Source organism: Symphalangus syndactylus, chromosome 19 (assembly GCF_028878055.3).
Source record: "Symphalangus syndactylus isolate Jambi chromosome 19, NHGRI_mSymSyn1-v2.1_pri, whole genome shotgun sequence".
NCBI classification, from domain to species: Eukaryota; Metazoa; Chordata; class Mammalia; order Primates; family Hylobatidae; genus Symphalangus; species Symphalangus syndactylus.
In genome coordinates, this window is record NC_072434.2 from 87,993,462 (window position 1) to 88,009,265 (window position 15,804).

At 36.4% G+C, this 15,804-nt stretch overlaps 1 protein-coding gene across 7 annotated transcripts in view; it reads right to left on the bottom strand.

Moving 5' to 3' along the window:
* AKT3 (AKT serine/threonine kinase 3) overlaps positions 1-15,804 on the bottom strand; it is a 370,924-nt gene that overhangs the window by 172,245 nt on the left and 182,875 nt on the right. For 6 of the 7 annotated variants that reach the window (XM_063613541.1, XM_055235064.2, XM_055235066.2 and 3 more), the window contains one exon: positions 1,147-1,258. In XM_063613541.1, the coding sequence (XP_063469611.1) occupies positions 1,147-1,258 (112 nt within the window). Of the gene's footprint in view, positions 1-1,146; positions 1,259-15,626; positions 15,726-15,804 lie in introns of those variants that run through there. The other variant, XM_063613542.1, reaches the window with a different exon arrangement.

Genomic DNA, 15,804 nt, shown 5'->3' on the forward strand with positions numbered 1-15,804 from the left:
TTTCTATATTTCTTAATCAATCATACATTACCATTTACTCTACTGATCAAAAGTGTTATTAAAATAATACTTTACCATTTTGCTTTTATTAAAATTTTAGACAAGATTGTTAAAACTTAATGTATTCATTTGGAAAATAAGGCTAATAAGATTTAACTTCACAAAGTTGCTGATTAGGATCAAATATAATAACATGTGCAGGATGATGGTTTTGTGACTGTGGTCGCTGGACCTAACTCAGTATCGGAGTGAGCAGATACAGAATTGGGAAGTGGTTGTAAAAACTGATAAATCAGGAGGATAAAAATGTGGACCTGATGAAGTTGATGAGTTGGTTACTACAGTGTTGCCACTACCCACTTTAGCAACAATGACAGTCAATGCTAATTAATCCTCTCTCCTGCTCCTTAGACCCAATCTCAGAATCTTTAGCAACTTAGTGCTCCCACAGCCACTTACAACTAATTTAGAATGGCATGTTACTTGAAATCTTTTACATCACTAGCCTTGGAATTTCAAGTATGAATACAATCAATTATACAATTTTTTAAAAAAGGTAGTTTGGCTATAAAAATGTCTTTTTTTTTTTTTTTTTTTTTGAGATGGAGTCTAGCTCTGTCGCCCAGGTTGGAGTGCAGTGGCGCGATCTCGGCTCACTGTAAGCTCCACCTCCTAGGTTCACGCCATTCGCCTGCCTCAGCCTCCTGAGTAGCTGGGACTACAGGCGCCCACCACCATGCTCGGCTGATTTTTTTTGTATTTTTTTAGTAGCGACAGGGTTTCACCATGTCAGCCAGGATGGTCTTGATCTCCTGACCTTGTGATCCACCTGCCTCGGCCTCCCAGAGTGCTGGGATTACAGGTGTGAGCCACCACGCCAGGCCAAAAATGTCTTTTTAAATTTATATTTTAACCTTTAAATGTTCTGTTTCTCTGAAAGTATATCTTCTAGCATGCCCAGAGGTTCTGATGTATATTATTTTGTAAGCCACTGTTATTCATGTATTATGCCAGATGCAAGAATTTAGAGACTATAGCATTTAAAAAATATATTTATATATATTTACAAATAATGAAGTCAGATACAGATACATCTTTAGATTGAGTGTTGCTTTTTCACAAAATGAAAACAAATGAATTTCTTACCTTTCCTCTGGAGTATCTACATGAAATGTTCTCTCTATAACAGTGGTCCATTGGAGACATCTGATTATAAATGTGTTTGGCTTTGGTCGTTCTGTTTTCATTAACTGGCATTCTAAGAATAAAATAAAATGTTTCCTTAAATACAGATATATTTAAAACCAGAAGTAAATAATTGAGAACTACAGAGTTCTATTTTAAACAAAATCCAGTGCGAACTCACAGCTTTCTATGGATCTCCACTCAAGATTATTTACAGCCTGACCTTAGTCTTCCTTTCCAATCCTTCACCCATTCTGGCCACATTAACCACCTCAACTGGACTATGTAATTTTCCCCAAACACATCTTACTCTTTCATTTATTTATGCCTTTGCTCCAGCTGTTCTTGCTATCTGAAATACTTTCCCCACTTATTTTACCTCTATCCATATGCATCACCTGCAGTCACAATAATACTGATCCTTGAAGGTCCAGATCAAATATTATTCCTTCCATGAAGCCTTCCATAACACCTGGCCCTAGACTGACCATTTCACCCTCTCTATTCTCATTACTTATTACCATATCCCTCATGTGTCACTTACCATAGACTATCTTACAGTATTACTTATCATTTTAAGAAAATGACAAATATCACTTATCCTTACCTAGATTATAAGCCTTTTGACAATATAAACTGCCTGTAACTCTTAGTATCCACAGCCCCAAGAGCCAGTCAGTCTAAACATGATTAAATTCTGTTAGTGAATAACTAGGAAGATGTCAACAAACACGAGCCTAAAGTATGGATTCCCTGACACTGGTGTGCCTGGATTCAATTATTTTTTCGTACCATTAACTATACAAACTTGGACAAATTAATTAAACTCTCTAGTCTTCAACAGTTAAGTGGGAAACAGTATCTACATCATAGAATTGATGTGGGAATTAATAATAAATTCATGTAATATTAGTATAATATGAGACCTGTAAGCTTTCAACAAACATTATTATTTGGCATACATCTGAGCTGGGCTCTAAAGGATAAGTAGTATTGGACACCAAGAAAAAATAGGGTAGGGTTATCTGCTGACTCTGCTCTTTTGGAAGAAATTAATTTATCTCCGTTGAAAACTTCAAGTCTTTTCTCAGTGCTTATCTGCTGTGTCCTATCTCCATCATTAGCAACTATCAACTACCATTTCTTTGTCTTCATACTTCCAATTCTTTACTCAGATTAGCTGTGTTTTTGTTTGTTTGTTTGAGACAGAGTCTCGCTCTGTCACCCAGGCTGGAGTGCAGTGGTGCAATCTCGCCTCACTGCAACCTCTGCCTGCTGGGTTCAAGTGACTGTCATGTCTCAGCCACCCAAGCAGCTGTGATTACAGGCGTGCACCACCACACCCAGCTAATTTTTCCAATTTTAGTAGAGACGGGGTTTCACCATGTTGGCCAAGCTGATCTCGAACACCTGACCTCAAGTGATCCACCCGCCTCGGCCTCCCAAAGTGCTGGGATTACAGGCGTGATCCACTGTGCCCAGCCCCAGATAAGCTCTTTATTGGCCCTTTACACTGAGAGAAATCATTCACCCAAGGGTCTCTGCTTAGTTTTCTAACAGTTTTCATGTTTTCGGCAATCATCTCTCAGTTTACCAATATCAAAATCCAAACTTTTTTCACCTTGGAGTTCTACTTTAAGACACACATCTAAACACATAGTGAATATTTCTACCTGGTTGAATTACTGGACCACCCCTAAAACCAAACTCAGTATTTTCCCCCTAAAATTCATTCCTCCTCCTGGCTTTCATAATTTTTCCATCACCCAGGCTGAAACACAAAGTGATCTTCCTTTTTGATATTGGTACTATTTGTCATTACAGGTGCTCCTCGACTTATGACTGTGTTACATTCCAATACATCCATCATAAGTCAAAAATATTGTAAGGCAAAAATGCATTTAATACACCTAGACTACCCAACATCACAGGTTAGCCTAACCTACTTTAAACATGCTCAGAACACTTCCATTAGCCTCGAGTTGGACAAAAATCATCTAACACAAAGCCTGTTCTGTAGTAGAGTATTGAACACTACACATAGATGGGTGTTTTGTCAACATGATGAGATGCGAAAACACAAAAACTAAGAGCATCCAGAAAAATGCTGGCAACCCAGTACACTGTAGAGTATCTACTGTGCATGTTGTGATCACGTGGCTGACTGCAAGCTGTGATTTGCTGCTGCTGCCCAGCATCACTAGGGAGTATCACACAGCAAATCACTACCTCAGGAAAAGACAGAACTCCAAAATTTGAAATACAATTTCCATTGAGTGTGTACTGCTGTCAGGAGCAGGGTAAAGTAAAAGACATCGTTACATTGAACTACTGTTAAGTGGGAGACCATTCATAACTGGTTTTCCACTGCTATAATTCTACTTCACATTCTCTGTGCCCAGTGCCTAAACCTCCCGGCTGCCCTAAGACGAGATTCTTCCTATTTAGAGATGCTGAGAGACTATATAAGTTAAAAACAGAAACTGTGCTCTGGGAGAATCTGAACATGTCCGAACGTGAACTCTTGACCTCTCTCAACCCTGCTCCTTCTTCTGCCAACCTCTACTGTGGCTTCCTCTATCTCACTTGACACCTCCATCCTTTCAATTGCCCAAGCTGAAAACCCAAGAATCCCGTTGTAGTCCTCTCTTCTCTGACATCACTTTCACTCCTCCTGCAAATCCTGGTGTTTCTACTTTAAAAACAAAACCAGCTTCTGATAACTTCTCACCACCTCCACTACCTCAGACTAAGCCATCATTGTCTCTCACCTGATGATTCCAAAAACCTTAGAATAGCTTTTCCCTGCCCCTCACTGCAGTCTGTTCTCAACACAGCAGCCAGAAATCTTCTTAAAATGAAGATCTGCAAAAAAGTTCTGCAGTGTTTCAGTTCACTAAGAATAGACGAGTAAGGCCTTCAAGTGCTCAGCAGGTGTCCTACGTGATCTGACCCTCCCACCGACCCCACTGAAGTTTCTGACCTACTTCCCTAGTACTCTCTTTCAGGCTGCTCTGCCAGCCACTCTGGCTTCCCTGCATTTCCTCAACAATGCACTACACTCTTTCTGCTTTAGAGCTTTTTGCCCTCTGCCTAACATTCTTTCCCCCCTCACACATCCGCACAGCTGCCTACCTTAAACATCCTATTTAACACTGCAATCTGCACCCCTTACCTAGGACTCTCCCTCCATCTTTTCTTAACCTGCTCTATTTTTTATTTTCCATAGCATGTTACCATTTTCTAACATTTGATATGAGTTTTTTGGTATCTTTTTTGCTTATTGTATTTTCAACTAGATTGTAAGCTCCATTCACATATACTTAGCACTTAGAACTATGCCAGACACATAGCAGGTACTCAATAAATACTTTCCAAATGAATTCTGATAGTAATAATCCAACAAAGAAGGTAATTTTGATGCTACCAAAAGATAATTTCTAAAGCAATGTTCCTATATAAGCAAGAAGGGATTAAATTTACTGGACAAGTAAAGGCATAGCTCTAATCAGGAGTATAAATAGTTTAGTAATGAAATAAGAGAGAAGGTGTAAGGGCCCAAATGCAATTGGGAGTACAGAAGCAAGTAAAAACTGGTAGAAATTATTTTCTCACTGCTTCTGTTTTTTTCAGTGAATTAGGATATAAAGTCATCAGGAATAAGGTTGCAAAAGGATCCATCGGGCTTTGAAGAAAAAAAGATATGAAATAGCACCTTTGGAAAATGAAAGTACAAATAGGCTAGAGAGACCTACCATGACTGCCGAGAAGGATGAAGGACAAACCTGAATTTAATAATGAAGAATTTAAAGTAATAACAGAGATCATGGTTGTGTATTTTCTCCCAGATATATTCAGCTGCATGTGTACAGGTGAGGAACACAGAGTAATGAATTTAAGCAAGGCTGTATTTTAACCAAGTAAGTTTGTCAAAGCAAGAAGACAGAAAAGAATAGAGAATGCAAGGCAAGGGAGTGATTATGATAATCAACTAAGAAACTTAAAATGGGTATGGAGGAAAGTGAGAACCTGGAGATGTGCAAGATAATGAAAAGGTGGTAGAATCAATAGGTCATAAAATCTATTATATCACAATTCAACTTTGTATAGCAGCATGACATATTTTTTGAAATATGAAAGTTAAAAAATACAAAATATATATTCCATAAAAAATAAGCAAAAATATTGTTCATTTGAAAGATGTAAGTTTTAAAAGACATTATACTAATTTATACTAATAAAGAGGCAACCAATTCCTATGACTGACTCTGCCCATCAGTCTGATTCTCTTTGAAGCCAATTGTTCCTCCCCATATCCTTCTTTTCAAAAGTCCTATTAAATTTCCAGCCAATAATTCACTAGCTAAATTACTTAAAAGTTAGGAATTGTGTGCACAGTTCTTCTTATAGCACCTAGGACAGTGATAGGACATAGGAGTATACAATAAATACCTGATGATTGGACAACTGATTGGCTGGCTTTAAAGGTAAAGAACGGAGGACAGACACTTAAATGGGGGGCGTGCCCAAGAGAAATATTCAAGAATGAACTATGGGGTACAGAGAAATACAGCACAGAAGCAAAGAAAGAATGCCCGGTCTGAGGTTCACTATTTCAGTTTTACTTCAGGTTCCCATTATGGTGATACAAGCAATTAAGATAATGGACTTTGCAATCAGAATAAGAAATTCAAATCCTCCAGGCTCTAACACAATCAGCTGTGTGATCCTTTTGAAAGTACTTTATATCTAAGCCCTCAGGTTCATCATCTTTAAAAGCATTATCATGAATTAAAAGCATATTTTCAACACTATACCTAAATGAAGTTTAAACGCTATAATTTAAAGAACTTCTCAACAATAGACTTTTAGAAGCTACGTAAAGTGCTGTTATGAGATTCCAAATATCAATTACTATAATTTATAAGGCTGCTAAAAACAATACAAGGTATTACTATAATTACCATTCTCAAGCAGATCACTGAAAAGGAATGGCTTAGAAAAGAATAAAATACCTGTATTTATGTATGGAGTGGTTTGGAAAAATATTAAAATAGTAATATAATGACTAAGTAGTTATGCACAACTTCACTGTTCTTACTAAACTTGCTAAGTATTCATGAACCAAATGACATATATGAAATGTCAGTTATGGGCCAGGCACTATGCAAAATGCTGGGCACACAAAAATGAGTAGGAAACTCTATGAGCTCATAGCACACACCACACTACTAATCATTATACCCATGTAATTATAAAGTAGTATTTCATTTATGCCATAAAGGATTTAATCAGGTCCTGTGAACCCTCTAGTCCAACAAAAATAATGTTACATGTAATTACAAATAAACAGTATACTAGAAAGAAACCTATATTTTATAGGTCTCAGTATGAAATACTCTACAAACACATTTGATCTCTACACCAAGATATTCAAGTGGTAGTTGGATCACTACCAAGAGAATATCATAATGTCTTATGGTTTGTTGCTGTACAAAACAAATGTAACTTAAAAAGCTGAATCCAAATTCAAAAAAGTTAAAACTCTAAATCACCACGTTAAAACCAGTGATCGAGCAAATAGAAAAACTTTTGAGTTCTTGCATGTTCGCAATAAGGAATCGGAAACACATGATTCTTAAAGGAAATGGTGGTTAATAAATGGATTAGCCAATACTTCTTTAGAAGAATATTTTCCTTTTGGTTACGTAAAGATTCCCAAAGCAAGGTAGGGCAATTTAAATTTTAAAAATCAGAAGTAGAAACTTTGGATAGAGATTCTAAAAAGCTATTAACCAAATGATTATCTATGATTTTTAGAATCATTTAATATGCATCAGTAAAGTAAATGTGCTTATACAAAATGCCAGGTAGCTAACTTTTATTATAACATATATTTCTCAGTGTTATTTGTTACACTGTTACTTATATTAGTTATACACTAGTTAAAAAACTCTCCTGAGCAACATGAACCACGAGCTGAATTTTAAATGTTCTGCTTACTTTACACCATTCTGAGCCACAGATGACAAAGTCTGTACAAAGCTGTAATTACTCTGCAAACCTGAAAGCCAATTAGAGAGACTGCAACATGTCAGACCACGAAATACATAAACCAAAAAAAAATTTTTAGAGATCATCTGTTTAGATTAAAATGCTTAAAGGTTTCAACCAACCTCTTGAGCCATTTAAACACTAATTTTATTCTTTCTAAAATAACATTCAGTGTGAAAAACAAAGGCATAATAATAGATTTTCTTTTTTTTTTTTTTTTTTTTTTTTGAGACAGAGTATCGCTCTGTCGCCCAGGCTGGAGTGCAGTGGCACAATCTCGGCTCATGCAAGCTCCACCTCCCGGGTTCACACCATTCTCCTGCCTCAGCCTCCCAAGTAGCTGGGACTACAGGTGCCCGCCACCACGCCCGGCTAATTTTTTTGTATTTTTAGTAGAGACGGGGTTTCACCGTGTTGGCCAGGATGGTCTCGATCTCCTCACCTTGTGATCTGCCCACCTCAGCCTCCCAAAGCGCTGGGATTACAGACGTGAGCCACTGCGCCCGGCCAGATTCCATTTTTTATGAAATCACATAATGAAATAATGCTGGCTGTGAGTTATGATGACCATAAATCAAGTTTATTTTTCAGGTCTTAAAAATATGATACACCATGGAGGTTCTTTGAAGGGGACAAAAAGCATTTCTATCTTTTGTTTAATGTTTTCACTAGGGGCAAAAAAGCATAATACCTATTTAAGACTCAATACATCAACCTTTAAGAAATTCATTTAATCCACTGAGCAGAAGGTGACTTAAGTGAGGCAGGTGTCCTGGTAGAGAGCAATTCCAGCAGCAGATAACTGCTGAGCGATCACTACATTCCAGGCACTGCACAAAGAGTGGTGCACAAATGTTACTCATTTAATCCAAAGGAAAAACCTAAAAGGTGTTATTATCTTCCATTTTATAAATGAGCAAATTTACAAGACTCAGGCAAGCTAAATAACTTGCCCCAAAACACACAACTGTGAGTCATTATGTAAGGATTTATTCCAAGTCTATCTCAATCCCAATCCCACGCTCTTCTGAAGAGAATACACTGCTAGGAAAAGTGCCTTAAAAATCAGTAATCATCTGTCAAAGCCATAGGACTGTCTGTTCCCTCTTCTATACCTTCTCTATACCTTCCCCGTGCTTGGCCCTTCTCCCATCTATGACACTTTTTCTCATATAAGGAAATCCAGGATAAGTTCCAACTGATAACAGCGTTTGAGTGGGAGAGGGCTCCAATGTGTTTGCCTCTGGTTCTCTCCACAGTATAGGGATGGACAGGAATGAGGGTTATCCCCTAGCAGGATGCTGATCCTTGACATCTCGTTTCTCCAGGTAGGAGTAACGGGAGGTGGTTTAGAATGAGAAGCTGAAGGGAAAGAAAGTGGTAAGGATAGCAGAAAGGAAGGCAAGAGAGCCTTTGGGTTCTTTTACTGCTGGCTCTCACATTCTCCAATACCAATGAAGTTAATGATTAAAAAAATGTTCAATTACTAATAATGGAAAAGTGATCTGCAGACTTGCATCAATCCAGCTCCACATTGCTAGTTATTTTTGTCTGAACCATTTGCCTTTTATCACCCAGACTCAACATCTCTCTCTCCACATAAGCAAATAGGAGAGAAGACAAAGTTGTTACATTTGATTCCATAATACAAGGGGTTCAATAAACAATGGGAGTAAGACTGGATTACTAACATTACATTTCCCTCTAGAAGATGTTTTTCACTTTATCATCCACATTCCAAATTGAGACATTTTAATTATCATAAACCACCACTTTGGAATTAACATGAAATACTATTTATGAACTTGAGTTGAATTTGAAGTCACAATATGTTAATGTGAACTTCCCCTAACACATTTTTCTTTTTTGAATATGGTCACTACAGATACTACCATTTACCAAAAGCACACTTACAGAGCCAATATTTTCCCCATCAACATTTCTCTATCTTGTTTGCCCACCAAATCCTGCCTCTAATTAAACAAACATACACCTCAAGAGTCTTCTGGAACAACTGTTCTTTGCATACTTTCTGCCTACTTGAAATTCCAAATAAACATACTGTGGTCATTTTGAGACAATAGTTAAAATATAAAAATGACATAAGGCATTTACTAAAAGAATTATAAGAGGCATGCAAACATCTAGTGGACTCAAGTAATTAGGCATGTTGGTTTTTTGGCTTTGATTTTGGTTTTTGCAGTATAATAGCCATGGGCTTTTTAAAAATGTAGTAAAATATACATAACATAAAAGGTACCATTTTAACCATTTTAAGTATACAGCTTGTTGACATTACTAAATTCAAATTGTTGTGTGGGCAAGATGGTTTTCAAACATATTTCTTGATTTACTTTCACTGTATAAATCATCCATGCTTAATACAGAAAAATACATAAGTATAGGCAAAATAAAAATACTCATAATCCTACCATTCAGGTATAACCATTATTAGTGTTTGAATACATACATTTTTAGACCTTTTCTAAGCACTTTTGAAAAATAAAAATGAGACCATTATTGATGCTATTATATGTTTTGGATATTTCCCACTTCAGTAAATAAAGATCTACATCATTATATTTAATAGTGGCATACAACTCCATTGTACTCATACACCAGAATAAGCAGTTTATTTATAGTCATAATGCATGAAACAGAAGTAAATTACTCAGATGTACACAGGATATCTAACCATTCATTACATAACATGCTACTGAATAACATGGTAAAATCTGAAAAATAATTATGAGATTTTTTTTTTTTTTTTTTTTTTGAGACGGAATCTTGCTCTTTCACCAGGCTGGAGTGCAGTGGCGCGACCTCAGCTCACTGCAACCTCCGCCTCCCGGGTTTTAAGCAATTCTCCAGCCTCAGCCTCCAGAGTAGCTGGGACTACAACTACAGGCATGCGCCACTAGGCCCAGCTAATTTTTGTATTTTTAGCAGGGACGGGGTTTCATCATGTTGGCCAGGATGGTCTCAGTCTCTTGACCTCGTGATCCGCCCACCTCAGCCTCCCAAAGTGCTGGGATTACAAGCGTGAGCCACTGTGCCCGGTCTATTTTTAAGAAAAGCTATTTATATTTGAAACACGATGAAACTGGGATTTGAATAACAAAATTTTTAAACAATTCAACAAGAATGTACATTAGATTGAAAATTCCCTTAGGGGAAGGTCTATACTATTTGATTTCTGGTACTATGCCTAAACAGGGCTGGTCTCAAATAAATAAACAGAATGACTAACACACTGCCCCAATTTATCTGTGCCTTGGCTAATTGAAATCACGTTAAAAAAATACCTAAAAGAGAATCTACCTCTAATAAAATAATTCGTTCAGGCAAAAATCACCAATGGTAAACTCATTTGGTAAGTAACTAATTAAGACTAAATATTGCATAATGCCAACATGTCAAACCACAGATTATCTGGTAACCACATGAGAGAAACTTAAGTTTATAATGAAGAGATGACACTGTCACCACCGTAACCCAGTGAACGATGATAGCATTACTAACAGCTGGTCAACCAAATACTAGGTACCTCTTAACATAACGCAATATGGAGTACACAGACTCACCAAAGAAACAATCTTGATAAAAATTCTGAATATGAATCTGATGGAATCCTTAGATCTAACTTCCTTTTACAGTAAATACAGAGGTAGAGGAAAAGTTAAATGACACCTCGTAGAAACAATCAGAGAATTCCAGAAGACAGAACTTTCACAGGACAAATGACGTAGTCTCTTTAATAAGTGATGTACCCAAAAGAGGGGTGAGGAAGGTAGTCTAATACTCTGCTGGACTAGTAGGGACTTAAAAGATTTATAAAAACCAAATGCAATGCGTGGTCCTCCTTAATGCATTCTTGTTGCAAAACAAACCAGTTTTAGGCAACAAGTGGGAAATCTGAATATGAATTTGTACTTGGTAATACTAAAGATTAGTTTTATTAGATGTGATTGTGATACAGCTTTTTAAAAAAATTTTCAATTCATGAAGTACATGTGCAGGTTTGTTACATGGGTATATTGTATAAAGCTGAGATATGGGCTTCTAGTGAACTCATCACCCAAGTAATGAACATAGTACTCAATAGGTAGTTTTCTGGTCCTTGTCCTACCCTTCCCCTTTTTGGCATCCCCAGTGTCTATTATTTCCACCTTTATGTCCATATGTACCAATTGTATAGCTCCCACTTAGAAGTAACTTACAACTTAAATGCCTCGAGATTTCCATATGTACCAATGAGACAATTTCTACTCACATATCTTCAAAGTAGCTTATCAGTGCATACATACCACAGTGAAATAAACAATAAACATATACAAAGACCAAGATGCAGATTCGAAGTCACTTTTTTTTTTTTTTTTGAGATGGAGTCTTGCTTTGTCACCCATGATGGAGTACAGTGGCACAATCTCGGCTCACTGCAATCTCTGCCTCCTGGGCTCACGCCATTCTCCTGCCTCAGCCTCCGGAGTAACTGGGATTACAGGCATATGCCACCACGCCCAGCTAATTTTTTGTATTTTTAGTAGAGATGGGGTTTCACCATGTTGGCCAGGCTGGTCTCAAACTCCTGACCTCAGAGAACTGAAATATGTTTTCTCCCAGAGAAAACTGACCAATCTTTTATTTAGCATTCATGCATTAAAAATAACTGCCATCTTCACTGACATTATATTTAAAAGCACCAAGAGGCTCTGATCACATGATAAGACAAAGTTCTGTAAGTGACAGATAAGCTGTCAAGTAATATACTGCTTCAGGACTTCTTTATAGAAGTTATATTTAAATAATGTCTTTCTGTCAATATCAGATTATTGGAACAAGGCTGAGAACACATTTAAAGTGTTCATTGGCCAAAATGTTAAAAACCTAACATGAATTAACATGTAACTAAAGTTGCCTGGAGTCTAATATCGGAATTTATTCAGGCTTGTCAGTCTAAGCCAACCCTACTGATTCCTTAGTCATAATAAAATAATCTGTCTATAAAAATAAAGACCCATCAATAGGTAAAGAAGAGAGATGGAACTTCCTAGAAGCACAGAAATATCAAACAATTTATGAGGCAAAGAGTAAATCTGTAAATAATATAGTTTAACAAAAATATTTTAACAAAATGTTCCACAGGACTAACGTGAAGTTCAAAGGAAACAATGCATATGAAATAGTGCTATAAAGAATATTACATGTTTATTTTTAATTATCTTATAAGAACACCCTATAGAGACAGAAACTTTATCAGTGTGCTTTTGGAATCAATAACTGTTGCTGGTTGGATGATTCAGTTATCATGAACTATTCTGGCAGGTTTCAAAAGCAGTGCCATTTTAAAACATTAAAAATGTCTAAAAATGCAACCATAGTAATAGATTCTGAGTGCATGGGTTGGGGGGTGAGGGAGAAAGACAATGACAAATTGGTCCAAAAGGACACTGAGACTTCATAGTTGGAAGACTATTGTGCTGACAATTAGTAACAGAGGAAGCAGAGCACAAAACAAATGAATGAAAAAAGCTGAACTTGCAATGAAAGACCTTATTATAGTTCAGAAACATTATTGTAATAAAGGGGCAATGTACTCTCCTCTACAAAACTTCCAAACAGGCACCCTCGTCTCTTTTCTCTTCCCCTGCATTTCATTTTTTCATTAGCATCTGCTTGATTATGTACTATTTCCAACCCAAAAGAACGCCTCTATATCTTCCCTAAATTCCAAGGCTTAAAGGTCCTTCCTCCCAATGTGGCCTTAGGCCTCATTTAACTTTACTCAAAGTATAATAAATGCTTTTAAATTAAAATAAAGATATAAGGATGAAAAAATCAGAAAGCCAATAATTTAGCATGTATCAACACAGAGGAAGCAACAAAACATGTCTCTCAAGTTCAATTTGTTAAAAATGCAATGATCATATAACTTACTGCAAATACTCAGATGATTCTGCCTCTAAAAAAAATCAGTGTCTCCCCTATGGCTTCTATGACTTAGTTGGAAAAGCAATGCTGAAATCTTCACATACTAGTGAATCATCTACATTAAGCTGCTGTTTCCCTAAATGGAATTATCCAAAAGCTCTCAAATACATCTTCATGTACTAGTCAAGAATGACAAGATCTGATCCATGATACAGACAGACAGACTAGTCTAGAGGCATGGAAAACCCGTATCTTCTGAATTGCCCACACTAGAAAACCTCTCACCTCAAGGCCCTAACGTAAGGTAGTCAGAGATCCTTTAGTTAAGTAGGAATATGGAAAAAGCACTGGTCTGGAAACTTGAAAGCTGCAGGTTTATCTCCCAGCTCCATCTCTGAAAGAATTCCTTGCCACTGGGAAATTCCATGAGCCTAGTTTCTCCAGCTGTAAAATAGACTGTCCTCCAAGGATGTTAGTAAGATTAAATATATCTTACTAATACACACATTTATGTGTATGTATGTACATATATGTATGTAAAGTACGAGGCAGAAGGTACTCAACAAGTGGTAATTTATTACTATACTACTCCACAATATAGTCAATATTTCAAGAAATAATTTGCTGCTGCTGATAGGCAAACCACTGAATTTAGAAGAAAGGACTTCAGAGATCCTTCCCTCTAACTCCCTCACTCTACAGATGAGAAAACTCTGAGTCCCAGTATGGTTAAGCAACTGGCTCAACATTACATAATAAAACTCTATCAAATTTATCAGCCACCAATCTACAACATCTATATTTGTTCCTTTGCTCTAGCAGAAAGAAGTATCGCTATTATATATAATACAACTCTTGACAACAATGAGAGTCCACTATTAACCCACTGGGTGATACTTGGCATGGCACGAAAGTTCTGTGGGTGCTGACTACGTATTACTTGAAGAGAGTTATCATCTCTGAACCCCATATATGATTACATGCATTCAAACCAGGTGTTAGAGTTCAAATCACAGTTCTGCCATATACCTGCTTTGAGGTTCTGGGAAAGTTTTTCAGTCTCTCTAGGTCTCAGATTCATTATCTAGTTATTTTTCCTTTAAGTAATAATATTTATTTCATGTTTTTCATGTGATGACAAAATGCAATCACACAAATAAAACACCTTGTAAAAAGCAGGCTCTTTAAAAATGTTAATTTTCTTCCCTTATACCTTAATTGCCCTCCTAGTTTCCAATGTATTAATTATAAAATGGGATTGAAACACTGAATATAATGGGCGAACAATCATCTTTCTAATTACAATTTCAAAAACAAATTACACACAATCCTCTTTCTAGAAACTAAACATTTAAGTTTAAAATGACACACTAAAAAAAAATTCACTAAATCAAGTAGTTATCTACATTCAACTCAACCAAAATAATCTACACATTTAGTAAGGTCATAAAAAAACTATACAGTAAATACACTATAGTTGTCTTATCAAACACAGGCTGCAGGTGGTGATCCTCCTGCCCCACCCTCCACTTTCCATCCACAATACTCCAGCTTCCCTACATTAAAGGCAGCAAATTTTTAAAAAATATATAAAGAGATAATGTACCGCTTTCCAAGCTACAGTTTATAACTTTTTTAGCTTAAATTTTAAAAACTCTGTAGGTAGGATTTTAAAATGGAGTGCTTATTTGTCAGTAAAATTACTTTATATTCTACTAGGAGAGAAGATGAACAGCAATGTTACTACAGAAACTACAAATAAAACACGAGGTAAGCTAACAAACAGGGTAGCTCCTGCCTAACTGTGGCCCTGAGAAAACAATGTGTGACATGATTAGGGCATTCTGCTAAGTATTTCAAATGCCATACCTATTCCTATCATTTATTCTTTTTCCTCATTTGATATTTTTCACTCTATACAGGGATAAGGAAATAACATACCATCTGGAGCTTTCATTCATTTCTGAAGATTTCCTACCAACTTACTTCGACAAGATAAAAAGAAATTCAGCCAAAGTTTCTCAGAAATAATTTTTCAAATTAATGCTATTCTTGTTACCTGGAAAGTAACTTTATCTTTTGAAATCTTACTATTTATCCAAACAATCTCAATTTCCAAAGAATCTTTTCTTGATGATCCCGTCTTTAATGATACCTCTTTTTCCTAAATTGTAACTGCATATATTAATTGCAAAACTCACTTCAGAACTTAGCCATAAAACATCTTAAAATACCAATTCCAAGGGTCTGTGGCATATTTTTGCTACTAGACTATAAATTCTTCAAAGCCAAGGGCTAGATCTTATATCGATGGAATAAGAAAATGAACACAAAACTCTAGGTTCACTCTGCTAGACATGGGTTCATGCTGTGGGCTCTGCCATTTGCCAAATAGTGGCCTAAGCAAGTCATATAACCACTCTGGGTTCCTTTAAAATGGAGAGCATAATACTTACCTCACAGTGTTGTTGTGAAGATAAAATGAGAAAACATAAGTGAAAGGGCTTGATACATAGTAATGCTCAAAGAAAGGTTGGTTTCCTTATTTCCTTCTTTTTTCCCCTCAGTACCTGGTACAATGTCGAGAACATAATAACCCTCAATAAAAACTTTCTAAATATTCATTGGAATTTA